The sequence below is a fragment of the Microcebus murinus genome, chromosome 1, assembly GCF_040939455.1.
Source record: "Microcebus murinus isolate Inina chromosome 1, M.murinus_Inina_mat1.0, whole genome shotgun sequence".
Lineage (NCBI taxonomy): Eukaryota > Metazoa > Chordata > Mammalia > Primates > Cheirogaleidae > Microcebus > Microcebus murinus.
In genome coordinates, this window is record NC_134104.1 from 61,989,589 (window position 1) to 62,017,518 (window position 27,930).

The window sequence follows — 27,930 nt, forward strand, 5'->3', positions numbered from 1 at the left end:
GATGAAGATGATCTGGCCAACGCCCTGATCTGGCCCGAGATTCAACAGGAGCTGAAAATCATCGAATCTGAGGAGGAGCTTTCTTCATTGCCACCACCTGCTGTGACAAGCAACCCAATTCTGCCAATTCTTGAGTCAGGTCCTGGGGACTTTGCTCCCCCAGAGCCTCCTGGGAGTTTCCCTTGTGGCTCCGCCCCTGCCCCAGTCCCCGCCCCTCTGGAGGAGGGGACTAGGGACTCAACCAATCAGACCACACAAGGCACTTCCACAGCCGCCAACAGAGAGAAGCTAGAGCCAACCAACAGCCTCCACAGATCCAAGGCGGAGCTGGGCCTGCGCCCGGACCCCGCCAGCCTGGCTCCTCTGGAAATAGTTCCGTTTGAGACCGTGTCTCCACAAGCCAGGGTGGAGGTGGGGGCCCCAGGGAATCTGTCTCCTCCACTCCCACCTGCTCCTCCCCCTCCAACTCCTTTGGAGGAGGCGCCTCGAGTCCTGCTGTCAAAGGGCGGCCCTGAGAGGGAAGACCCATCCAGGAATTTGAGGACAAATCCTTATATAGACCCGCTGAAGTTCAAAGACAGCCCTGGGATCCCTAGCCTCTGTCAGGGAGACAAGGCTGCTCCAAGACAAAGTGAAAAGAAAAATTCAAAGAATGCTGCCCCCGAGGGAAAAGGCTCTGGTTTACCAAGCCCAACAAGGGAGATTGAGGTCTCCCCACAAGGAGAAAGGGATGTAGCCCATTCAGTTCAGGAGCCTTCAGACTGTGACGAAGACGACACTGCGACAGACGTTGCCCAGCATGGTGTGGAGATGGTGGAGCCCTGGGAGGAGCCCCAGTGGGTGACAAGTCCCCTTCACTCCCCTACCCTGAAAGATGGGCACGAGGCCCAGGTGCAGGGTCCCCAGGACCACCGATTGGAGAAGAGGCTTTCCCACAGACCCAGCCTTCGCCAGAGCCATTCTTTAGACAGCAAGCCTACATTTAAGAGTCAGTGGACTCTCGAGGCTCCTTCCTCCAGCAGCTGTGCTGATCTGGAAACAGAGAGGAATTCCAACCCTCAGCAGCCCCTGGCACCCAGGAGAGAGATTATTGGATGGGATGAGAAAGCCATGAGGTCTTTTAGAGAGTTCTCTGGCCTGAAAGGGGAAGAGGCTCTTCCCAGCCAGAAGGGACCAGGTGTTATGCAAACCAAGCCAACAGAAACCAGCCCCATCAGCCACACAGCGGGAAAGGAGCTGGGGACACACCTGGGGCACAGCAACCCTCCAGTTAAGCAAGGTGTTGTTCCTGGGCCAGAGAGCAGTGAGGAGAGTTCATCTAGTGTGCAGGGCAGCACCTTACCAGAGGAGCATCCCCCAAAGTTACAGGTGAAGAGCACTGAGTGTGGGCCCCCAAAAGGGAAAAATAGACCTTCTTCCCTCAACTTGGACTCTGCCATTCCCATCACTGACCTCTTCCGGTTTGAGCATGTGGCCTCATTTAGTTCACCTGGAATGCAGCAATCTGAGCCGGAAGACCCAAAGGCCACATGGGTGACCTCATCTCACTGTAAAGCAGACCCCTGGAGGGTTTACTCCCAGGACCCCCAGGACCTGGACATTCTTGCTCATGCCCTGACAGGCCGCCGTAACTCAGCTCCTGTGAGTGTGTCAGCTGTGAGAACCTCCTTCATGGTCAAAATGTGCCAGGCCAGGGCAGTCCCAGTCATCCCGCCCAAGATTCAGTACACCCAGATCCCACAGCCCCTGCCCTCTCAGAGCTCAGGGGAGAGTGGGGCTCAGTCTCTCGAGAGGAGCCAAGAGGAACCCAGCCCAACTAGTGGGACCTCTGAGAAACCTGCCAAAGATGATTCTCCCTCCCCTCTGGAAAGCCCAAAGGGAGAGAAACCAAAGCAAAATACAGGAGCCATTAAGTCCTTGCCAATGGATGCCACTGTGTCCTGCCTGTGTGAGGGACCCACCCTTTCTCCAGAACCAGGCTTGTCTAACCTGCTTTCCTCCCAGGATGCAACAGTGCAATGCAGAAAGCGCACATCAGAGACAGAGCCATCTGGGGACAACCTTCTTTCTTCAAAAATAGAGCGACCATCTGAGGGTTCTAAGTCTTTCCATAGGTCTAGGCCAGGAAGACCTCAGAGCCTAATCTTATTCAGTCCTCCTTTCCCCATTATGGACCACCTGCCCCCCTCATCCACAGTGACAGATTCCAAGGTCCTGTTATCCCCTATCAGAAGTCCCACCCAGACAATTTCTCCTGGCCTTCTTTGTGGTGAGTTGGCAGAAAACACATGGGTCACACCAGAAGGGGTTACACTTAGGAATAAAATGACTATCCCTAAGAATGGCCAGAGACTAGAGACCTCAACCAGCTGTTTTTACCAGCCCCAGCGGAGATCAGTGATTCTGGATGGAAGAAGTGGGAGGCAAATAGAATGACATCAGTTCACCTGCTGGTGTCTGAAAAAACATCATGACTCATCTGGAAGTTATTACAGGGCCAACTTGCCATTTTGTAGGCACGAGTTATCAAGTTCGGGCTTATTTTGGCCTCTGACTTCTCTTTCTTTAGCCTTTTGACCATTTGTTAATTTGTCCATTTTCCAGAAGAGGGTCAAGGGAAGGATGAGGATATGAAATTTAGATATCTGTGTGAGCAAGTGGGAGAAGGTTAGGTAAGGGAAGAGGATGGAATGTGTGCTCCAGTGAAATTCGGGGCTTGTTTGTGAGTTGCATTGCTCCCCTAGTATCATTATATATTACTCTTGAGAGCTGGCTGTGATAATGTCCTTTGAAAGAAAGAAAAATCTCTTGCCTGTGTCAGAAAATATTGCTATTGAGGTTTGAAGACCTCCTCTTTACTTCATGCTTTGGGCTCTTTAAAGCATATGTTCTTTTAGACCAGTTTTCTAATAAGCTTTGTAAAAGTGTACTATCCAAAATAGCGGATTTGGAAATGCAAACTAACATGCACTTAGATATCCAAGTAGGTGAGTTTACCCATGCTCTTTTCCTGGAATCCCTGCAGACCTGTCCAAGATGACTCCATATACCAGCATAGAAAATCAAAATCAAGAGCAAACTCTGAGACTGACACAATCCAAGAAGACTTTCTGGCTCTAGCTTCTATTCATTTGGGACTCCAACTGCTACTGTACTGAACTCTGATTTAGAAATCCAGTAGCTGGGCAGGGTCAGGACTGAGCTGAGGATTACCCTAATGAAATTTACTAAATCTTCATTTAGGTATGCAACTGAAGTGAAGGTTATCTGCTTTCTTTAGAATATCAGAGTCCAAGAACATAGTCATCATAGAGAAAAACCTCACGAAAAGGCAGAACTATGCTTCAAACTTATATTGTGTTTAAATCGATGAGGCATTAGCAGAAAACACTTCTAGCTCAGCTTCACTCTTCTTGCACACCAGGCTGGGCCTAGCAGTACAGGAGAGGAAGAAGGGAGGTGCCCTAGGAGGGAGAGAAGAGCCCTAGCAGAGTGGCCCTCACTACCACTCGCTGAGAGGTGCCCTTCTTGAAAATGTATTTCATTTTAGCCAGTTGGTCCCTTCCTTTCTTTCCTCTCTCTTCCATAGTTCTGTCATCCACCAGTCACTCCAGGCACTCAAACTTGCTCTTCTCCTTTGTCTATATATTAATACAAGCAGAAGCAATAAACCAATCTTATTTTGTTTCAGTTATTTAGAACTTTCAATGGTTCTTTCCTTTTCAGCTAGAGAGGAGGGAGGAGAATTAATAAACCTGCTGGCAGATTTCTGGTGCTCCCCAAAAAGGGGTTTCACAGGTAACCTCTTCTCAGGTTCAAGCCTGGCTGAACTCTGTCTGGAAGCTCAGTCATTGCAGAAATTTCTCTAGGGACCAGCAGTACCTCTGGGCAGACCTCACAACCGAGGCTGGTGCTGGCCTGGGTGGGCTCAGCTGAAGTTACCTCCTCTAATAAGAAATTGGGAGCTGATAACTTGCAGCAGATACATATTCCTTTCTCTCTCTCTCTCTCTCTCTCTCTCTCTCTCTCTCTCTCTCTCTGTCACCCTTCCTTCTTCCCTCCTTCCCTGATAAGCCTTATGAATAGTTTTGAAATCTTGTCCTATACCTTTTAAGCCAGTGTCTGTGACAAGGGTGACTGGTGAGTCAGCTGATGAGTTCTGCCTTCAGAGAGTACTGAGTGAGCAAGGGGAGCAGTTAGTAGGCCTTTGGTCTGTGTGTTTGCACTCTCACTGGGTGAGCAAGACATTGGACCAACAGCCAATGAGATGTCGACCCATAAGAAAAGTCCTAAAATATAGCGTTTTCCCCCTAGGCAAGCAAGGTGAAGAAATATAGCGGTGGCAGATGAGAAAGGCCATGTTCAAGAGATTTGAAAAGTACATTCCCACCTTATCAGAAAATGTGGCAGATAGCCTTTTATGTCAGTCTCGGTGCACTTGTGGTGTCTGTGCTTTGATAAGGACCACGTTCCAGTTAGGATGTGAGGGAGGGAAAGAACCGCACTTTGTTTCACTGTCCGAACTCTGAGCCAAATAATGAAATATTTAAACTATTTTATGATTATTTTTAAATTTTTGTTTGTAACACTTATAAAATATATTTTTATTTGGAGATAGACTGAGAAGCCACCATCACATACTAACGAGTGACTTCAGTTCTAATTGTTGAGAAGCCCATGTAGATTTTTGGCTGCCATGTCCCTTTAGACTCTGGCCCTTTTTGTTTACAGCATCACCTACAGGAGCATGGGTATGAGGCTGTCCTCAGGAGACACGCAGGCGGCTGGCTGGAGATATTCCCCACTCTGGGCTCTCCCTGCAAGTCAATTCCAGAAGGCCTGAGACGCTGACTCCCCTTCTCAGTCAGTGTCACGCTGTTCAAGTGCGGACCTCTCCTTGGACTGTCTCCAGCCTGTCAGACACCGCAAACGTGGTTATAATCCTGTGGTCTGGGCTAGCCTGACACTGATGAAATTCTACTCTAAGGCAAAGAAAGCTCATATATTATCCCCAAATTGTTCCCCGAAATGCCCTGGGATTACCTATTTGGTCACCCACTTGGGGCTCTGAAGAAATGAATCCCCGAGAATGGCTGGATGGGAATGAGAGTGTCTACCTCCATCCAGGGGAGGGGCAGAACAGTCTTCGTCCCTAGAAAGGGAGGTAGAATCCAACTCTCAAAGGGCTTCTTCAACTATCAGTCCTCAAAAATGGGGGTGGCTGAATTTAAATGTTGAATTTGAAGTGTATGTTGAATTGGTACATGCATGTACCAATGTCTTCTTTGATTCAGAATTAATGGTTGCTTAAGAAAATAATAACCTATATTTATTGCAAAATGGCCCTCCCAGACCCTGTTGTTTTTTTTTTTAAGCCAAAATGGACCAGACAGAGGGTATTTGGTTTTTATTCTCTGCTTCACTTAGTATATGAGGGACCTGGCATATGAAGAGACCTGACCAAGAACCCCATAAAGATACTATTAGCCCAATCTAAGCCCTAAAATTAAAAATATTATCCAAGTCAAAATTTTGGATTCTGGGGACATTAACACATAAATATCACCATACTGAACAAATATTTATAAAGAGCTTAGTAATAGTGCACTGGGTACCTTAGCACTCCTAAATCCTTGAAGAGACTAATGAAAAGGAGAGAGGGGTGGTAGCAAATGAAACAGCCCTTAACCAGGAGCAAGGTTTAGAACTATTAAGTTACCAAACAAAAGCAGAAGGGGGGGAAATATAACCACTAGCATCTTTTAACAGGATTGTTAATGATATTCAAGTGACCTACTGACTTTAAATCATCAAATTAAACACAATTGCAGATCCAAGAGGACATACCAGTGAGATGCTCAGGTGTTGAGAACTTTGTTTTGATTTTAAAAACTAGAGAGCGGCAACTAAGTTAGAATAAGTATTAATAGCTCTGAGGTTTTGCATAGTCCTGATTGGTTTGGTTGTGAAGTCCTGTTGCATCTCTGCAAATGAGCCAGGAAAAATCAGTATTCTATACTCCTTGAGAGTGGATGTTAGGGACTTTTACCATCACCAAGTGGATCAACACCTGTTGATGATGAAGTCATAGGCCCAAGGTAAACTGTTCATTTCATGTACTATATAGTGTTACCACATAATAACCACATTTGGCTAACACTGGGTGGGACAGTCATTTGTCTACACAGGCCTTGTGCTCCTGCCTGAAGAGATACAGTGAAACATAAGATTCATTTATCTGGGATTGGACTGGAAGAAATCCATGGTAGGTCCAGTTCCCATCAGGATTGATTAGGGCCACATTCTATCATGGATGGTCCTATCTGATGACAACATGAATCTTGGGGATAAGTGTTGCCAGGAGTATGATTTCAGGCACTTCAAGCAAGCAGGTCAGCTCAATATGTGGAATGACAAAGAATGTGTCCTCCATTAACCAACATCTTCCCTAGCAAAATAAGGCCAGAAGAGGGAGCAAGCATCTTTCCATACATGGAGAAAGAGGAGAGACTGGAGAAGAGGAGAGACGGTAGAAGGGTGATTGACTGAGATGAGTGCAGTCCAAATGGCATAAAATTGGGGCCTCCATAGCTTGGCTGCTGGGTAGGGGGTCATTTAGTAACCTCAAGGTACATGAATAATGCAGAGATTACTTCTCCATGAGGGTGAGGAGGACATAGCTAAATATAAGAAGCTCATGAAGTCCATAGCCATGTTTTACTGGATGAATTACAATGCTTTGCAATAACTTAATGCCATAGTACTTTCTGGCTTATAATTCTGCAAAGTAAAGCACTTTTTCAAAGGAGTCTTTTGGAAAGCAACATAATTTCAGCTGTATTGTGAACTCTATAAATATGTTTCCAAAGATATAATCGAAATGTTTTTCTATTGATTAAAAAAATATAAATAAATATTAAACCTATCCATAGAGACATTTAAGTGTAATTAAAACATATTGTTATGTGTTAAAAATATACTCTAATAAATGAGATAAAATATAATGCTTATGATGGAACTATGAACTAGAGGAGGACACTGGGTCACCAAAATCAATAATCAGAAAAGTGGATTATATGCATCAGACTCATTCTAGTTTGTTCTGTTCAATGTCATTTTTTGTTAATTTGAGGTTTGGTCTCACAGCAAAAGTCCTGATGATTTGCTTCAGTAAATTTTTCTTATCTTTGTTATTTTACACATTAATAACTGCTAAATGTTTGCAACATCACCCTCTTGCTGTTGTAATCACACAGCCATGTCACCCACAATACCCAATATAAATCCATGATAGTGTAGTGAAAAATGAGAAGAAAAAAGCTTATTGCTTCTCAAAATTCCACAGCTTAAGGAGTCATGTGAGTGCACCCGCAAAGATGTGAACTCAATTTTCCTATTTAATCAATCAAAGGAGACTCTTCTTTTATTTGAGTGATTATATTAATGATGCTCAAGGGGGAAAAAGCAAGAGTGTGTTATCCTGGGATATATCCTGGCATATATAACCACAAAAAGTCAGGAGTCATGGTAGAAGGGAGAATGGTCATAAAACCTGGGCTAAAACCTAGTGATATTTATGCTGAAAAATGTCATTGCCAGGGGGGTAAAAATACTACCATTTTGGCAACCATATTCTATTTAGAACCCTGCACGGCTAAGGCCTGCTCCTGTCATCCTTCACTGCTGCTCTAAGTGCCCTTTTCTCCTACACACCCCCCAGATCCCCACACTTCTCTGTTTCTCTGAAAAATCTCCCCCTACCACACCCCAACACACAGTTCCCCTCACTCCCAATCTTTCCAAGGTTTCTCTGGATTCGTTCTCTCCTTATAAACTCCCTTGCAGCCCCAGTATTTTCACAGAATATTACTGCCACTTCCTGGAATTCAGTAAAACTCTTGTGAGGAAACTTCTTTCCCTGCACAAGAGGCTGCACATTCTGCCACATTAGACAGACTTTTACAAAGGGTCAGGAGACATTCTCCCAGTTTCTCACTTCTGCACCATTGCTTCTTCCCATCTCATACAAAAATCCCTTACTACAAAAATTTACGAATTCAGCTATCTTAACTTTTACCATTCTGTGTGGTCATGATGTGCTCAATGTCCCAGATTCCTCAGCCTTTGGTACCAGGCTCCCTGTTTCCTTCTTCCTTGTCCTACCATTATCCTGGATGGCTTCAATGTTCCCAAGGAAAACCTACCCAACACCCTTGCCTTAATTGCTTACAGATTTTTACCCCTATTCAGTTTTGGCCATTTGCTTCTAGGGTTATACATCAGGCTCTTTCACAACCCAGAGTTTTGTGATTCTAAATTCTCATTTTCTTTTCTGAGAACTTCCTCCATCCTTACTACTTTATTCCTTGTATTTGCACAGGACTACCAATGCCTGGCACACCCCTGCTCAGGCAGATAGCACACCTGCCAGACTTTATACCTCCTTCCCCAGCCTTCCCAGTCCCCAAGTTGTACCATATCGACCATTCTCACCAGGACCATTAACTTCCTCAACCACTCATCCTTTAGCCATACCTGCTTGACAAACTTCCAACCTAGGACCAGGACTCTTACCACCCATCTTCTCTGACCTTTAACTGTGTCTATGGGTTAGATCAGAGAAAATCATAAAACCATGGGATGAAAGACTTCAGGCATTTATGGTCTACCACCTCAGCAGTGGCCTCATTCCCAAAACCTACAATAGCTATTCCAGTATTCACAGTATTCTTTTAGACAACTGTCCCCGCCAAAAATAAGGATAATTGCTTTGTGCTTTACAAATTTATAATATCAGATGTCTTTCTTCAACCTCTCACTGTCATTTCCCTTACCCATATATGTGTGTACCCAACCTCCCTTGTTGTCTGTCTTCCCAAGGGCTCCTAGTCCCCAAGGGCTTCAGTGTTCCCAGTCTTCTTCCATCCATCATTCTTTCCTATGTGTTCAGCCCTTCCCTCTTAAGTCTTCAATCCCTCGGCATAAAAACATCCTAAAGTCTCTTCCTCAACTCTACCCACATTTACCACTTTGTTGTGTCCAGATTCTTGAGAGAGTCATCAATGTTTACTGTTCTGACTTCTTCATTCCAATTCACTGTTCTGGACTAACTGCAACCTGACTTCCACCCATGTTGCTCCACTAAAATTTTTCTTGCTAAACTCACTGATAATCTAATAACCAGATCTAACAGTGACTTCTCTTTTATATTTGATCCTATTGATCATTCCTTTTTGTGAAAATCTTTTGGTTTGACTCTTTTCATGATTGTTCATTTTCTTAGTCTTGTTCACTTGAAAGTTTCCTCTTCCTCTACCATTAAATGTTGTTATTCGCCAGAATTCTGTCATTCCTTCCCTTTTCACAGTATATCCTTTCCCTATACTATTTTGTTTTTGCCCATGGTTTCTTCTACCACTTACATACTGGTGACCCACCCCACCCCTATTTTTTTTTTTTTTTTTTGAGACAGAGTCTCACTCTGTTGCCTGGGCTAGAGTGCCATGGCACCAGCCTAGCTCACAGCAACCTGAAACTCCTGGGCTCAAAGCAATCCTTCTGCCTCAGCCTCCTGAGTAGCTGGGACTACAGGCATGCACCACCATGTTGTCCAGGTAATTTCTTTCTATTTTTAGTAGAGACAAGGTCTCACTCTTGCTCAGGCTCAACCTCCTGAGCTCAAACCATCCTCCTGCCTCAGCCTGGGCTAGGCATTATAGGTACTAGGATTATAGGTGTGAGCCACTGCATCCAGCCATGCCATTATTTCTTTAAGTATGTCTTCTGGCCTCTCTCCTCTTTTTTCTTCTTCTCTAACTCTATTATATAAAGGTTTGGTCTCTTGATGGTGTCCCATAATTAGTGTAGGTTTTCTTCATTCTTTTTAATTCTTCTACCTTCTTGTTCCTGAGGCTACATAATTTCAAATGTTCCATTTTCCAGCTCACTGATTCTTTCTTCTGCTTGATCGAGTCTGCTGTTGAAACTTTCTGTTGGATTTTTCAGTTCAGTCATTGAATTTTTCCTCTCTAGGATTTCTATCAGGTTCTTTGTTATTATTTCTATTTCTTTGTCAAACTTCTTTTTTATGTGTATTGTTTTCCAAATTTCATTAAAATTTGTATCTGTATATTCTTATAGTTCATTGAATTTTTTCATCAGTATTATTCTGAATTCTTTGTTAGTCATTTCATAGATCTCCATTTTGGGAGGTCCATTATTGGAGCTTTATTAGTTTCAAGGTGTCATGAGTCTCTGATTCTGTATAATCTTTGTGTCCCTACATTGACTTCTGACATTTGAGGAGAAAGCCCCCACTTCTGTCTTTTACAGGTGTTCTTTAGCAGGGATAGACCTTCACTATTTAGCCTATGATTCTATAAGGGCCAGTTTGTGACAACCCCAGGCAGGCAGAGCTTGCGTGAGTTCTCTAGTTGACTGGTTGGCTGCTGCCCTTGCTTTGATGTTGAGTGGAGCTGCTGGCTGGGCTCTGCTATCAGGCGGAGCTCCTGGCTGTGTACTGCAATGACTTCTGGTCAGCCCAGTCACAAGATGTATTCCCTAGCCAGTTAATTCTGATATTTGAGATCTTCAGTTGGGCAGGGCTGCAGTCTGGGCTCTAAGTTAGGTAGAGTCACTGTTCAGTATAAGCATGACCAGAGGCTATGCTCCTTAGAAATATATGCTTGAGGATTGCCTCCCTGTCAGGGTGGAGCTGTGGAATAGGCATTTGGCTAAGTTGGGTGGCTATTTTACCTCCTGAGTCAAGCCAATCTAGCCCCTATGCTTCTCCAAGCTGTGAGGAGATGGAAGTCTCCCTACCTGGGTGGGGTCATTGGAAGTGTTTTTTGGCTTAGAGGAGCCACTGCTTGACTTCCTGAGTCAGGCCAGTCTAGCCTCTTCACTTCTCTGAAATCCATGAAGGTGGGAGTTTCCCTGCCTAGGCAGGGTTGTTGAACAGGCTTTTTGGCTAGATGGAGTGGCTGCTTGACTTTCAGGGTCAAACCAATGTAGCCTCTTCACTCTCCAAAAGGAGAGGAGGCAGGCATCTCCTTGCTTGGGCAAGGTCTTTGGCTTTGGAGCTGGGCGGGAAGACTAGTAGTCTAGGGAGGTCAAGCTAGGTTGTACTTCCCACCATGCTTCTGAAGGTGACCAGCTCAGCATTTTGGGTGGGCTATGAGGCTAGCTGACATCTCTGATCAGGTACCATAGCTAGCAGGAACACAGAGGTCCACCAAGATCGCACACTGGTCACTATGACTTGTGTCTCTGTCCTTTGTTTCTACCTGATCCTTGGCAGTCTGGCCCTACTGTTTCCCCTAGTGTTCCCCATGAGATATAACCAGAGTGGGCCTTCTGGGAAGTTTCTTGTAATCCTAGAGAAGTGGATGATTGCCTCTAGTTTTCTTTTCCCTCTGTGGGAAACTGGGCAGGGAAGTCTTCTGTCTGGTGTTATGCCAACTTGGGGGTCAAAGTGACACCATTCTTCTTGCCCAGCTAATTCAGATTTCATTCAGTTCTGCAGATCACGTGGGTGTCTCAGGATAGTTTCCAAGTGTTGGGATTTTCAAAATTTTAGTCTATGGATAGTCACTAGTTGAGATTTTTTTGGAGTGGAGCAGAGCCTGAGACTTTCTATTCCACTAGTTTGTTCTGACTTTCTGTCTTGCATGGACTTTTTTAATGATTGGCTAACTGGTCTCCCTGCTTTAAGTCTCATTGACATTCATCATTCTCCAAATCTATCCTACATACTGCTGCCAAAGTTGTCTAAGATAAGTTATTGGTTCTCAAAGTTTAACATTCCTAGAAATCACCTCGAGAGCTTATTAAAATAGATTGCTGAGCTCCATGTAGTTTCTTAGTAAGTTTGAGGTAGGGCTTGAAAAATGTCCATTTCTAATAAGTTCCCAGTTACATGATGTTGATGCTACTGGTCCAGAGATTACAGTTTGTGAACCCTTGAACTGAGAACCCTTTGTATCATAAGTCCAAAGTTATTCCTCAACTTAAAATCTTTCATTAGCTGTCTTCTGTCTACAGAAGTTCCCAGACTTCTGGCCAAGTGTGGTGGCTCACGTCTGTAATCCTAACACTTTGGGAGGCTGAGGCAGGAGGATTGCTTGAGGCCAGGAGTTTGAGACCAGCCTGAGCAAGAGTGAGACCCCATCTCTACAAAAAAAAATAGAAAAATTAGCTGGGCGTGGTGGTGTGCACCTGTAGTCCCAGATAGTTGGGAGGCTAAGGCAGGAGGATCACTTGACTCCAGAAGTTTGAGGTGACAGCAAGCCTTGATGCCACTGCACTCTAGCCCAGGCTACAGAATGAAACCTTGTCTCCAAAGAAATAAAAATAAAAGCTCCCAGACTTCTGTCTGCTTAAGAATTACTTAGCGTGCTTGTGAAAAGTATATATTATTGGGCTTCACACTCAAGATTCTGACTTATCAGATCTGATGCAGTGTGCAGGAATCACCCTTTTCAGAACCTGTGGCCTATGAGATAATAAAAATGCAAACTCCTTAATGTGGAATTCAAGTCCTTTTATAATCTACTCCTTGACTAGCTCCCTACTACTACTGAACTCATAGTTATTTAACTACTTAGTGCAAGTCCATACCTTGGATCTTTGTATATCCTGTGCAACTGCATCTCTTTCATCTGTGTAGTGAACTCTTAGTGCTCCTTCAAAATGCATCTTCTATGCCACTGCTTCAGTGAAGCCTTCCCTGACAATGAAGCTTCCAAGCCCATGAGGCAAAGTTGATCACTTCCTTCTATCACCACTGTATCTTGTACATACTTCTGTTACTGAACATCCTTATGTGAAAACTGATTTGTCTGCTTTCTATTATTAATGAACTTGAATATCACTATCTCTGGCATCCAGGAATGTCTTTTATCTGGTACCCAGCAGTCTATGGCACACAATTGCCCAGTAAATAGAAATGAGGGGGAGAGGCAGCAGTGGTGGTGATGATTGATAGGGAGGGGAAGGAGAAGTTTGGGGAATCTAAACATGGAAGTCAGAGTCAATAGGATACTGAGGACCATTTCCATCATGCCCTTTCCTGCCAACTACCCTCCTCTACTCCTGAGACATTTACCCACCTTAGACCACCCAGACAACTAACTGGCCAACCATCTTCTTTCCCTTTCCAGTATCCCAAGTTCACCCAAATGATCTTTTCCTATACCATGCTTTCCACATACCTTTTAATTTCCCAAATGTAAAGAACAAAAAAGGCCATTCTTTAATGGCTATAAATTTCCTACTATTACTAAGCAAAGATGGTGTCCCTTCTCTTACATAATCCATAATAAAGTACCCAGGAAATTGGTAATCTTTCTCTCCCTGATGAATGTGACATTTACAAACAGCTAGAATGAGCAGGAGCATGTTGAACTGGAGGGTTTTTTCTCAGTAATGCAACTATATCTGAAAGGGGAGGGAGTGTCTTTGTAATTCCATTAGCCAAAATTAATTTTTATTTATTTTTTATATTCATTCAGTTGTTTAGCCAACTTGGCATTTGGTCCTTCTGTACTACTTCCTTAGGATACAACCAAGACAGGTCAAACCTGAAGGGGGCTTCACGTCAGTTTACAAGATTGGTCTATTATCTCTAATTGGGGTTATTTGGACTACTTTTCAATGCTAGGGCCAAGCTGGGGCCATTTTGATGAGATGTCTCTGTGCCCATGCCACCCATTTTGTTCTTAGCTATGGAGTAACCTCATCAAAATATTTGCTAGTTGTCAGGTGCTGTGGCTTACACCTATAATCCCAGGTATTGGAAGGCCAAGGCAGGAGGATCACTTGAGGCCAGGGGCTCAAGACCAGCCTGGGTAACATAAAGATACTCTGTCTCTTAAAACAAAACAAAACAAAAAACTAGCCAATAGAAGCATCTTCAAGATCCTAAGGAAAACATAATGAGATAGTAGCTTTTCTACCTTCCCTCCACCCCAATGACCTCCATAGTTAGGCTGAACCACTTTAAAAAGCAACCAACCAAATACACAGGTTTTCTTGCTATTCTTCTAATATACGAACTTGTTCTTACCTCAAGGCACTGTCCTTGCTGCCACAGTAAGAGGGAATTCTCCCCAAAGCTATTTGTATGACTCTTACTTTGTCTGATCTTTACTCAAAAATCATTTCCTCATAGATGACTTGTAGCAGTGTCATTCCTACCTCTTTGTTTTTCTCGTCATGTTTTATTTTCTATTTACTGTACTTATCACTACTACCAGGAAACATTATATTATACATAAATGTATTTATTGCATGTTCTGTACCACCTGCACCTCCCCCACCAACGTAAGCTGTATGAGGGTAGGACCTTTACCTTTGCATTTCTTAGTCACTGCTATATCCCCAATGCCTAATATAGTGCCTGGTAGTCAATATATGTTTGTTGAATAGTTGAATAGATTCAGACTGAATGCTGAATAATGTAACTTTTTTTAAAAAAAGTACACACATCAAAATATTTAAGAAAACAATGGTTAATATAAACATAAAAGTCATCCGCTTGTGTAGGTACCTATACACCTACACCTCATAATGCTTCCCTTGCTGAAAATCTTTTGGGAACTCTTCTACAAGAATTGTTTTCAGAGCCAGTTTATAAACTACGTGATTGGTCTTTTTACTTCATAACTCATATTTTGTCTCACCACAAGTTTCACAGTGTAAAAAACCAAACCCAGCACAGAAAACATATGACAATATACTTTAGGCTCTCCAAGACAAGGCCTTGGAAGTTTATATGATTAGTGACATCAATGGCCTAAGTATATCACCTCCCAAGAATAACTTAAAGGGTTAATGCTCATAAACATGAAGATTCTGGAATATGAAATTTAAAACACACATTGTGGATATAGATTAAATTCTATGAAGACAAGGTGATAAACTCTCAAATTTTACTTCTCATATCTCCAAACATAATGCCATGTAGGTAGGTTGCAGTTATTCTGCATCTGAGAATGTTTAGCTAAGGACTTGCCCATTCTTCCAGTTACTTGGTATTTTCAACCTGCCTATATTCTCTAGACGACATGGCATTTCCACTCAGATTCTCTCACTAATCCAGCCATATACCATCTCCTTCATCATGAGTGTGGGCACTCCAAAGACTTTCTGTTTACAAAGTATTACTTTAAATACCTAAGAGAAAAGGAAAATCTCTGGAAATGAAAGAAAACGAAAACTGACAGCAAAACCCTGAGTCTCAGAATAGTAGCTTACAAGAGTATATTTACAAGTCACAGGGTAGAGGAGACCAGCTGAGTCCCTATTTCAGAAATGCTTCCTCCTAGGCAATAAAGAGGACCTCACTCAGGACTTTAACCAACTCTTTTGTCTATATATTTCAACACTACTGATCTGTTGGATTAAAAAAGAATGGGTGCTAGCAGGCAACTCCACTGATCTGCCTTTCTGTAGCAATAGTTACTGGCCAGCGGAGGGCTGAAGATCATGAGAAGAACTGGAAGGAAAGCAGATACACCAAGTATTGTGTCAAGTAATATATGAGATGTGTTCATAAAGGAATGAGTTATTCCAGAGCCATACAAACAAATGAATCTCTTTACTGGAGAGGCATACCTCTCATATGTATATTATTCAAATATACTAACACATGAAAGATCACATCACCTTGTTTATGGATACATTTAATATCCCTTACCCTTCCCGACTTTCAAAACATAATAGTATACAAAATATAAAATATCTTAAATATTTATAAAAATCGCAAGAAAAAATAGAAGTATGAAAATATTTTTATCTGAGTTCTCCCTCATTGTTGAGAGGCAGCTTAATTTGCCTTCAGTTCGTAACTGTTGAGTGGGTAGGAGTATGCCCTGCCTAATACTATTCTGTCCCGGAGGAGCTTAAATAAAACGTAGTAGTTGCAGAAGAGGATGAGAGCCATGGAAAGTGTGTGGTTCCACTTCTCCGACCGCAGCAGGGAATACAGCTGGTAGAAGACGACACTGCCCTCGATCAGGATAAGCAGATTTAACAGCCTTAATGGTCGATGAAATAGAAACTGTAAGGAAGTTAAAAAGCCAAACATTATTTTGTAGAAAAGACTGCAGTTATTCTTGCATTCATTTTCTTATAATAATTTCATATTTTCAGGTTCCTACATGCAATAAAACAAGATCTTCTCACTGAATATCAATCAGCCTATTTCTTTCTGTAAAGATCCAATTTTTTCCTTTTTGCTAAAGGAATGATGAAATAAATTTTATTTCAATGTCCCTAAGACATAAGAAGAGATTATACCCCAAAGAACACTACCTAAAAAGATTTTCTTAGATTGTATCTTAGATATATATTATTTAAGATAACTAAAAGTATATTTATCTAAGACAGAGGTTCGATAAAGGACCAAATGGGAAATATTTTAGGCTTTGCAAGATGCAAAAATTGAGGATATTATTTAGGTACATACATAAGCACTTAAAATGTAACCATTTAAAACTGTAAAATCCATTCTTAGCTTGTGGGTGAAAACATAAATGCCAACATTAGACAAGTCTGGGGAAAAAGGGAAGTTACAAGTTAAATATTAATAAAATGGTTTCTTAATTTGTCCTTAAACTCTTTACCCACCATGGTCATTAACCAAAATCCTCTACAACACATACTTCTGCTGTTTATTTATTTATTTTTTTCTGGATATTGAGAAGTAGGGTGCACAAAGACAGGATAAAGAAGAAGGAAGGAAAAATGAGTCAGAATTAGACTTAGACTAAAAACAGGGCTTACTAGCATGTTTCCCCGAAAATAAGACAGGGTCTTATATTTATTTTTCTTCAAGAAGACACCCTAGGGCTTATTTTCAGGGGATGTGTTATTTTCCCCTCAAAGTCTCAGCTTGCAGCACATACAGGATGGCTGGGACCTGACAGGGGGAGCCGACCTTGTTGGTGGGGCTGCCCACACCTTTCCGGTCACCTCTGGGATAGTAGCTGTCATGATGGGGCAAATGAGAAGGGCTGCTTGTCTTCTATACCGCTCCATGACGAAATGCATGGGTTCTGCAGATACGCTATGTAGCCATGCCCATCACTAGGTCTTATTTTCAGGGTAGGGCTTATATTGCGCAAATGCTTAGAAATCCTGCTATGGCTTATTTTATGGGTAGGTCTTATTTTCGGAGAAACATGGTATTTTCACTCCCACAAAATTCTTCTTTCTAAGAGGCTAAATCCTGGTTTACTAATAAAAAGGTATTATGAATATAAGATATAGGCCATAGGTTGCAAAGGTATATTACCTAATCATTCAGCTTAACCAGTACTAAATTTAGATGCAGACAGACTGCAACAATGGTAGTGTTTCAGATCTAAAAGAACTAATTTAGATGGAATTTAGATCTCAGAGCTTACATCTGAGAATGAAGCCAAATTATCATGACAGCTCTGAAAGGTATCCTGGTTCAGGAGGAAGAAAATGTTTACCCCAGAGTCTAACAGCTATAGGTAAAAGGCACATTTTAAATAAGTGTTCTTAAATTTCAGTGTGCCTAAGAATCATTTCCAAATATGCAAATGTTGCAAATTCCTGGGATCATATAGAGATTCTGGTTCAGAATGCTGGGATGGGATCCCTAAAGCATTGTTTTTAATGAGTGGGCCAGGTGATTTATATGCAGGTGGCCCAAGGACCCCCTTAAAAAGCACTTATTTATCTATCTGGTTGTACTAAATCAGTAGTAAGTTAACTTGCCTAATCTTTCTTCTATAGATTTCACCTGATTCTTCAGCTGTCCAAAGCTAGCAGGGAAAATACTTATTTTTCAAGCAGAAAATTCTAATGAAATATCTGGCTATTACAGGTTTCAAGGGACTGCAAGGACCAACAGAAGTTATTCATGATCTAGAGAATTCAGCTGGCTGAATTAAATATTCTATGTAGAAATCAAATGCTTGCATACTTGTGACTGAAGTCCACTCGTATCCTACGGCAATTCCACTGGAGTCAAGGAGATGCTTGTAGCTTTCTCATTCAAGAGCCTTTCCCTCCCATATTCTTCCCAACCCCCATCCTGCCCCACCTTCCCTCCCCATGGTATTTACAAGCATCAGCAAGTTCCCAGTATTTAATTGAAAGGTCCCTTAGTAACAACCAGGAACCCTCACAAATGAAATGGGAGGAATAGAGAGAGAAAAAAGGATGTAGGTATCTAATAAAAAAAGATGTCCAATTGTTTTTTAAGAATATGATCTCCATTTAAAGGCAGTGCACTGCACTATGGGCATTTTTACTAAGAACAGCTCCTTAGATGCATCTTCTCTTCCCCCCTCCCATTGGTCTGCTGGCCTTTCCTTTGCAAGTAAATATTTCTGCCTCCTATTGCAAGAATTTCTGGAAAACTGAAAGACCAAATAGAATACAACCCAAGGCATGAGTTCAAATGGGAAAGAAACTGGATTTAGTAGGTATCTGTTGCTTTTTCCTTTTTTAACTTTTAAGCATTTTTCCTTTTAATCCAGATAAAAGTTAGGCCACAGATCATGGCATCTGACTGTCTTCCAAAGGGGAAGTTAAGATATTTTATGAAGATAATTACATAACAAATACCAAAAAGTAAAGTCACACTATTGCTATATCAAATATAACTTATGGACACACAGATACTATATACTTTAAAGATACCACTAAACCAAACTATTACAAAATAAAAATCGTAAGATAAAAAAGGAAGTCTTAGATAATTGCCTACTTGTTTCATGTAATACTAGATTCAACAAATTCCAACATAAGTAAATAAATCAACCAAGCTATTGTAACTGGAAATAATGGTACATGACCTTCCAACTGCCTTTCAGAAGACATTTCCAAAGGACAGGGGCCATTGTTCACAGTAGTAGCAATAATTACCATGTATTAATTTCCTAATATGTGTTACACACAGTGCTGGGTGCTTACACAGACTGGCCTCCTAACGCTTACCGCTAGGCTTATGTTTGAAAATAAATAAGTGGTACTTGCATAAAAGCGGGCATGGGATACATCTGAAGGCACTGCCACGTTGTAAGGCCCCATGGCTCTATATAAACATCTGCTGTGCCGCACCAGCACCCCTTGAGGCCATATTGTATTTTCTGACCAACTAAGGGAAAAAGAAATGCAATGTTAGCATATTGGCAATTACAGACAAGATAGTGTCTGGCAAGGCCAGCTATATTTCTATGGAACGGATTAAGTATTCAAGGCTTCATCTGTCTGAATTCTGAAAATATAGTAATTCCACGGTCAAACTAGAAAGCTAGAAAGGATTCGTTATTATAACTTTATTGGTATATGGTACAGAGTGATACAGTTAACTCAGTGTTGAAGACTTAAGAGACTTAGATGAAAGAGCAGATATAAATGCGTAAGTAAGGCACCTAATGAGCCAGAAAACAGAGTATAAGTACGTGGACTGTCATCATCATCCCAAGTAAGCAGAGTCTACTGGCGGAAATGCAAGAGGGAACAAACAAGAAGAGAAAGCTGATGGCAATAAGAGTAATGGATAAATTAACACACTGTCAAACTAGTAGAATTATATCCCCCAAAGCGACAAAAAATCAGTTTGCTTAGCCCGTAATTCAAATACCTCACAAATGTGAGAAGGTATACAGTAGAACACAGAGAAACACAACATATACAAAGACTTTTCTTTTTACCGCTTTCTTGGTTTATTTTTACAGAGGTTTCTCTAGGGAAAAGAAGTTAAGGAGGAAGCAGCTTCATTCTTTCCAGCATCAATGTAATGGAGTTGGGGTGGGGTTGGGGATCTTCAGGTTAAGCTTTTTAAAAAAATCTAAGTTAATTCATCTCTTCCTCATTTTGAAAAGGTTAGTTTCCTAGGGTAAGAACTGGGACAGCAGTTTAGATATGTTAAAAAAAAAATTCTAGCACCCTGAAGCTTTCCCAGTTCAGAAAATGTTCCACCGGCCTTGCTCACACTTACCAGCATTAAAGTGATGATACACCTCATGGCCATGTGCCATCAGTAGCCTGAAGATGTACAGTACTAGTACTGTGGATTGTATTTTCAATTTTTATTGAAATCTGTCCTTTGCCCACAGTCGGGTTTCTTTTCAGCCTGGCCCAATCTCTTTCAGTTCCTGGGCTTGAAGGCCTGTGCTAATCTGTATCAGACATCAAGGCAAATAATTGAAGGGAGAACTCTGAGGGGGAGAGGGGAAGGGAAGGTCACCTCAATCTGTCCCACTTAATTAGGAAAAAAATTCTAGGGGATGAAATTTGTGAAATGTTCAAATTATAAAAGGGGGGAAGATGAAGATGGTCCAGGTCTGAGAGAAAGGTATGATGACAGGCTCAGAAGTGAGAGAACATAGGGTTCTGAAGTTAGCTCTTTTGGATAATAGGCCATGCAGAGAAATGACTGATAATGGGGATATGAGAGGAATACTTAGAAGGAATTCACAGTCAGGGACAGTTTTCATTTAAATATGGAAGAAGCAGGAAATATTCAGTAAAGAGTTTAGAAAGAAAAGAAAAAAATAGTAAAAAGTACAGGCAAGAAAAATTACTAAAATAAATCTGCATGTATTAGAAAGAAAAAAATGAGAGAAGCAAATTCCAGCTGTCTAAGTGTGAGATGAGTTGCAACTACGTAGCTGTGGAAAAGAAGATGAGAAAACAAATATTAAAGTGTTCTAAATAGAATTAAAAATATATCATGACTCTTTGAATCTGGGCAAAAAGGTAAGACTTAAAGAGAATTCCAAGGGTATAGCCTGGGAGATAAATTATATACTCTAAAGTGGCTGGGCAGCTGAAAAGTAGAAGGCATTTAAGGAAGGGTTTGGCATGGTGGTGGAAATGAGTTAATATCCCCTGTGTTCGGTTTAGCGATGGCAAGCATCCATGTAGACAAAAACTAAAAATTAAATGTTCAAAGCCAAGAATGACATAAAGAGCAAATAAACATGATCAGCGGCATGTAGAAAAGTGTTACATGGTTTTACCCTCTATCCTACTCACATGTGCTGTGGAGCATTGCTGTAGGACCCATGTTCAAGCTTCTGCCACTTGCCCAGGTGAGCAGCTGATTTATGTAGCAAATCACAGTATTTGGATGGCAGCAGTTGCGTGGTGAGCATGACAAAAGCATTGATCCACACCATAATGAGGTGCTCGCATGACCAGCGCATGTCATAGTATTGGGTACTCTGGAAGAGATCAGAAGAGAGAGAAATGATCTATGCACTGGCAAACAGAGGCAGGAATGGGTGCGTGTACATATGCTCTGCAGACAAATGCCACACGGAGTCACACATGCACTGGTTGTCCTGCTGTCCGTGCAGAAAGTTCAAGAGCAGAGTCCTCCAAAATCCTTCAACCTCACTCTCTGGCTGTATGAGTTAGGGCTGGGAGGGAGAGGCAATTATATTTTAAGTGTTTCCTTTCTAGAAGAACTGAGTGCTCTCTGAAGGACCACTCCGGCTGCAGAAGTGCTTCTGAATGGGTGAAGAAGGGCACTAAAATGTCCCAAAAGATTTTGGGCCCAAGTGACATCCAGATCATTTTTCTTTTCTATTGAAGTAAATTGAAGTTTAGATAAAAGTTAGTTTAATTCAAGGAAACTCCTGACAACCATATTAATGTCAACCACCGTAGGCTGAATTCTGTCGAAACCTTGGTCCTTTTAAGCTACTATGTACTGATTCTATTACAAGTACATTTTCATTTTCCCCAGAAACTAAAAAATACTTTTAAAAAAAGAGAAAAGAAAAAGAAAGAAAAGAAAAAATGAGGGACCACTACGGGTGCATCACATATACAGAAATACCTATCCGCCAACCAGGAGCGGTATTAGTGCACTCCAGATGCAGCCGAACTCCACCATCCAGGCTGCCAAAGGGGAGACAGAGAAAAGGGGGATTAAACAAGAAATACCCAGTTTATATAATTCACACACAAATCCAGGAAGTACATAAAAGCAAGATAACCACTTACCTTCACAAAACACAGGGGGAGAAATGCAACATAGTAGGCACTGAAGAGGGAGTTGAAGAGAACTTCTTTGATTCTGTGGTTGAAATCTGCTTTTAGACATTCTACTTCATTGCGAATGAGGTCTGGAGATAAGGGGCAGCTGTGAGTGGGGATGGGCGTGGCATTATTAAATTGTTCTTTTAGAGACTCCAGCAATAAGGAGAGAAAGTCTTTGGATTTGGCCAAGCCACCCACAGTTGAGGCACTTTCCTCTACCACCTGGTGCTGAACCACATAGTTATAGTCTGTGAGAAGAAGGTGAGCTCTACTATCTTGATGAAAACAGCAGAGAGGAACATAAACACCAAACCTGTAAAACAAGTTGAATATGAAAATGAGACCCTAGATACCACCTAAGATCAAATCTTACAACTATGTCAATAAAATAGTCCACTAGAATACACATAACTCAAGAGGGATTTTGCTGATGGTAAATTCATTATTTGGGAAGCTCTTTTTTTCCACAAAAGCAGTATGTACTCATTGTAGAATAACAGAAAACTACAGAAAATCATAATAACAAAATATAAATCACCTTGAAATAATCATTTTTATAACCCTGGTACATATATTCTAACTTGTAAACTTTATACATAGTTCCCTATACTTTTTTCCTTTTATATGCTTGGCCTCATACAGTATAAGGTGTTTTACCTTTTGTGTGTGTGTGTGTGTGTAGTATTTTCTCATATCTAAATACTTTTCTATAACAATTTTTAAAGACAGCATAGTGTTCTCACATAGATGTACCATAATTTACCCATATCTCTCTTGTTGGAAACAGGCTGTTTCGTATTTTCCACTACTATAAGTAACAACAGGATAAGGATTTTCCTAACACACATCTTTGTGAACATCAGGTAGTTTTCACATGGCTTGCCCTTCACCTCAAATGTCCCCTTCTTAGTGAGGGGCCCTCCTGACTTCCTAATGTATCACTCACTCCAATACCACAGGAACCCCTAGTTCTCCTTTTCTAGTTACTTTTCTCCACAAACCTTATCACTCCACATAGTTTACATTACATTAGGTTTTCAATTTTGGGTTTTTTTTTCTTAGTCTATCTTCCCCTCACTACAAGTTCTATGAACCAGAGATTTCAGTGTGCTTAATTCACTGCTATAACCTTGGTACCTGGAATAGTGGCTGAAACATAGTAAGAACCCTATAAATATTTCATGAATTAATGAAAAAAATTCTAGAAGTAAAAATAAATTTCTAGAAGTAAAATTATTGGTTAAAAGACTAAATATATTTGAGACTTTTGATAATTTCTTATAGTTATTCCAAATGTTGGTTCTAAGGTAGATACACTCAACAACTGATTTTCAATGGATACAAAACAACCTTATATTATATTGGAAAAAGATGCCATCAAGGACTTTCATAGCTAGAGAGGAAAAGTCAATGCCTAGCTTCAAAGCTTCAAAGCATTGGCTGACTCTCTTGTTAGGGGTTAATGCAGCTGGTGACTTTAAGTGGAACCCACAGCTCAGTTACCATTCTGAAACTCCTAGGTCCCTCAAGAATTATGCTAAATCTACTTTGCCTGTGGTCTATAAAAGGAACAACAAAGCCCTGGTGACAGTACGTCTGTTTGCAGCATGGTTTACTGAACATGACCAACTGCTGACACCTACTGCTCAGAAAAAAGATTCCTTTCAAAATATTACTCATTGACAATGCAACTCGTCACCCAAAGGCTCTGATGGGGCTATACAAGATTAATGTTGTTTTCACACCTGTTAATACAATATCTATTTTGCAGCCCATGAATTAAGGACTAATTTTGACTTCCAAGTCATATTATTTAAGAAATACATATTGTGAGGCTATAAAGGAAGTACTTTATACCTCCTCTTTGGCATATATGAATTACCAGCATCACTAATTTTGCACTTTGGGGTGAGATTAAGTAAAATAAGGGTTACTTCAACACAAGCACTGCTATATAGTGACAGTCGATCTGATAACCAAGTTGGCTACTAAGTGACTAATGGGCAAGGAGTGTGTACAGCATGGATACACTTGACAAAGAGATGATTCACATACTGGGTGGGACAAAGTGGGATGACAAGAGATTTCATGCTACTCAGAACATACAATTTAAAACATATAAATTGTATATTTTGGAATTTTCCATTTACTATTTTCAGACCTTGGTTGATTGTGGGTAACTGAAACCATGCAAAGCAAAACTGTGGAAAGTGAAACCGTGGATAAGTGGGGGTTACTGTACTGTACTTCTGTTACATGAACCCAAAGATCAAAGTAATATGACTAACAAATTACCATCCAAGGGTTAAGACTGATTAATCCAGTTCATTCAACTAAAATTAACCACCATTTCCCTAGTACAGGTAGTACCATGGGTCTTTACTTGGTGAATAGAGATGATTAAAATATTATCCATTGGCCGGGCGCTGTGGCTCACGCCTGTAATCCTAGCTCTTGGGAGGCCGAGGCGGGCGGATTGCTCAAGGTCAGGAGTTCAAAACCAGCCTGAGCGAGACCCCGTCTCTACTATAAATAGAAAGAAATTAATTGGCCAACTGATATATATATATAAAAAAAAAAAAAATTAGCCGGGCATGGTGGCGCATGCCTGTAGTCCCAGCTACCCGGGAGGCTGAGGCAGAAGGATCACTCGAGCCCAGGAGTTTGAGGTTGCTGTGAGCTAGGCTGACGCCACGGCACTCACTCTAGCCTGGGCAACAAAGTGAGACTCTGTCTCAAAAAAAAAAAAAAAAAAAAAAAAAAAAAAAAAAAAAAATATTATCCATTGGTACAACAGCCATATATTCCAGGTTTCCTGGGATAGTCCTGGTTTATGCCTGTTGTCCCAACTGTACCCTAGTTTAGAAAATATATGGTTACTATACCCACAGATTTTCCAATTTTCTAAACTCTTGGCTTATATTTGAAGAATTTCATTTTCTTCTCTTTTATAGAATCATTTGCACAACCCAAATAACTTCTAAAGATTTACTAATAAAATGGTAAAACTGGAGTACTCACGGGTAGCCAAGGAAAAGGAGATTGAGGACTGAATGGCTTCGAAAGAGATTGACGAGGGTCCAACAAAGTACCCATCCACACAGAGTGAGTAGTACCAAGCGCGCTGATATCAGAACCATGTAGTGAATCATTGATGCTGCACCTGCCTTAGTAGCCTGAAAGTTTGGAAGCATCAAAAGAAACATTTATAAATGATCTTATTCAAAAGTAATGCAACTCCAGGAAGGACATAGTGTAGCTTTAGTGGAAGCTAAATGTGTCTAAAAAAATGAAAAAGAAAAACTGCCCCATTACATCTTATCTCCCTAATAACTTCTCCAGGCACAGCTCACCATTTCCTCCTTGTACCCCCACAGTGCCTTATACAGACTTCCTTTAAGTTCTTATGATATCATCACATTTATTTACATTGGGGTGTTGAGACATACTTTGAGAAGTATGGTCCATAGACCACATTCATCGGAATCACTTGGGCTTCTTATTGAACATGTAAATTCCTAATGAGCTCCTTCTCCAGAGGTGGGGAACAAAACTGAGTCAAGAAACCTGTATTTTAACAACTATCGAGTGATTTTTATGTACATAAAAATATAGAGCCACTAATTTATCTGTTTTACTTCCCACTAGACTATCAGGGCCTCAATAACAGTGATAATATTTCTATTTTTATTTGAATTCTCACCTCTAATCTGTTTGCTAAATTAGTGTTCAATAAGTTACTGAAGTTTCAAAAAATAATCGGATCTTCTTGGACACACACCTTATGTTGCTTTTTTAACTTCTGCAAACATGGAAATAATGTATAATCACTTCCAATTCTTTATATCACAGCTGTTTAAATATTCTTCTTTAATTCCAAATCTTTAAAACTGACTAAATATAGTAAGTACTTCTCAAAACATGAAGCTGTAAATTGCCATTTTCTTTCAAAATGTACTAGGAAGGATAGAATGAGCAAAATGTAGGAGAGAATGGTGGATGCCCATAATCTCTAAAACAGCAATATCAGAACTCAGAAAGCGGAAAAAAGTTACCTGGAATCAACATTACATGGGAGGGGATAAGTCCCTTTTCAGGTTCCTCCTATATATTCACTTCTTAGTTTACAGATAATATTACACAGCATATATATTTGCAATGTATTGTATATACTACATATATAGTAATACACACAGTATAAATAGTTAGTTAAAATGCAAAGAAGCAATTAAATTAATAACACAATGAACTGCTTAAGCCTCAAACTATGGAGAAGGCTCAAGTTGTTCTCAGCCATAGCAGGGTACATAGTTTCCTATCACTCCCCTGATACATAACTCATGCCAATATACTTCACATGTCAAAGCCTAAGGAGTTATTTCAGTCACTGGAGTTACTCCACTGCCTCCCATCTCAAACCTTCAGGATTAGAAATAAAAAAGACTGCTTCTGCCCAATGTCACCAGAGCAGCAGAGTTTAGATTTATTATTAATTTTGCCTTATTCCTGAACCCAAGCCTTATTCTTAACCACTGTGCTAACCACTCTTTACCAGGTTATGGGGTCACAGTGGTAACCAAGACAAACAAAACCCTTGCCATTACGAAGGTGCCCAACCATGAAAAGCAAATAATCTAAGCAAACTGAAATTTAGACTTAATTATGATGAGAGTTAAGGAAAAGAGTAAGCTGCTATAGAGAGCAAGTAACAACAGCCCCTAACCTAGAGATGTCTTCCTTTAGGAAGTTATATTTAAGTTGAGATCTAAAGGACAAGCAAGAGTTAGCCAGGTGTGGAGAAGAAAAATATTTGTAACACTACGTTAAGTGAAAAGCATAGGACATAAAACTATATACAGATAATGTCTCAAATATACTATAATAAATATATATAATATCTTTATATGCAAATAAAGATTAGAAGGGAATATACTATAATGTGGTCTTCAATGAGACTGTAATTTTTAAATTTTCTGCTTTATATTTTAGCATTTTCCAATTTTTTTAGCAAAATGTAGTACTTTTCTATTTAGAAAAATAATTGTAAAAAAGAGAATTGTTTCAGGGTAGCGAACAAACAGTTGCATTTATTTCTGGTCTCATGGAGCAAGTACAAAAGTAGAGCTAGCCTGGAAGTGAATAAACAGAGTCTATCCAGGTGGAGAGGTAGTCCTCTCTGAATAGTATTTAGCTTTTGGCATTAAAAACCTCCACCCTTAAATATGATTGGTCTTTCTCAGGGTAGGGATCCTTTCTATGAAATAAGCAAAAAAGGAAGGCAAACTTATTTTAATGGAAGGAATAAAAGATGATTATAGCCGGGCGAGGTGGCTCACGCCTGTAATCCTAGCTCTCTGGGAGGCTGAGGCGGGCGGATTGCTCAAGGTCAGGAGTTCGAAACCAGCCTGAGCAAGAGCGAGACCCCGTCTCTACTATAAACAGAAAGAAATTAATTGGCCAACTAATATATATAGAAAAAATTAGCCAGGCATGGTGGTGCATGCCTGTAGTCCCAGCTACTCGGGAGGCTGAGGCAGCAGAATCGCTTGAGCCCAGGAGTTTGAGGTTGCTGTGAGCTAGGCTGACGCCATGGCACTCACTCTAGCCTGGGTAACAAAGTGAGACTCTGTCTCAAGAAAAAAAAAAAAAAGATGATTATAATGGATTTTATCCATCTACTTTAGATATTTTAGGGAGAGAATCACTATACAGCTTTTAAAAAATTTTCAGTAGGCAAAATATTCACATCATTCAAAATACAAAAGTATAAAGTGTTAATGGTGAAAAGCTTCCCAACCTGCTATTCCCATCTCTTCCCACCAACTAGGCAGCTTTCTAGATACAATTTATTTATATAAAAGCAAATATATTTTGTTCCCTCCATCTGCCTTATTTTAA

At 40.8% G+C, this 27,930-nt stretch overlaps 2 protein-coding genes across 3 annotated transcripts in view; one reads left to right on the top strand and one right to left on the bottom strand.

Annotated features, from left to right (window-relative positions):
* ARHGAP31 (Rho GTPase activating protein 31) overlaps positions 1 to 16,060 on the top strand; it is a 129,195-nt gene extending 113,135 nt beyond the window's left edge. The window contains exon 12 of the mRNA XM_012780586.3: positions 1 to 16,060. Coding sequence (XP_012636040.2) covers positions 1 to 2,436 — 2,436 coding nt within the window. The 3' untranslated portion in view covers positions 2,437 to 16,060.
* The window catches only part of TMEM39A (transmembrane protein 39A), a 27,546-nt gene continuing 15,193 nt past the window's right edge, over positions 15,578 to 27,930 (bottom strand). The window contains exons 5-9 of one of the 2 annotated variants that reach the window (XM_012780585.3): positions 25,054 to 25,208; positions 21,997 to 22,345; positions 21,022 to 21,209; positions 19,015 to 19,135; positions 15,578 to 16,060 (exon numbers count right to left, since the gene is read on the bottom strand). In XM_012780585.3, coding sequence (XP_012636039.1) covers positions 15,827 to 16,060; positions 19,015 to 19,135; positions 21,022 to 21,209; positions 21,997 to 22,345; positions 25,054 to 25,208 — 1,047 coding nt within the window. In that variant the 3' untranslated portion in view covers positions 15,578 to 15,826. The remainder of the gene's footprint in view (positions 16,061 to 19,014; positions 19,136 to 21,021; positions 21,210 to 21,996; positions 22,346 to 25,053; positions 25,209 to 27,930) is intronic. The other variant, XM_076001738.1, reaches the window with a different exon arrangement.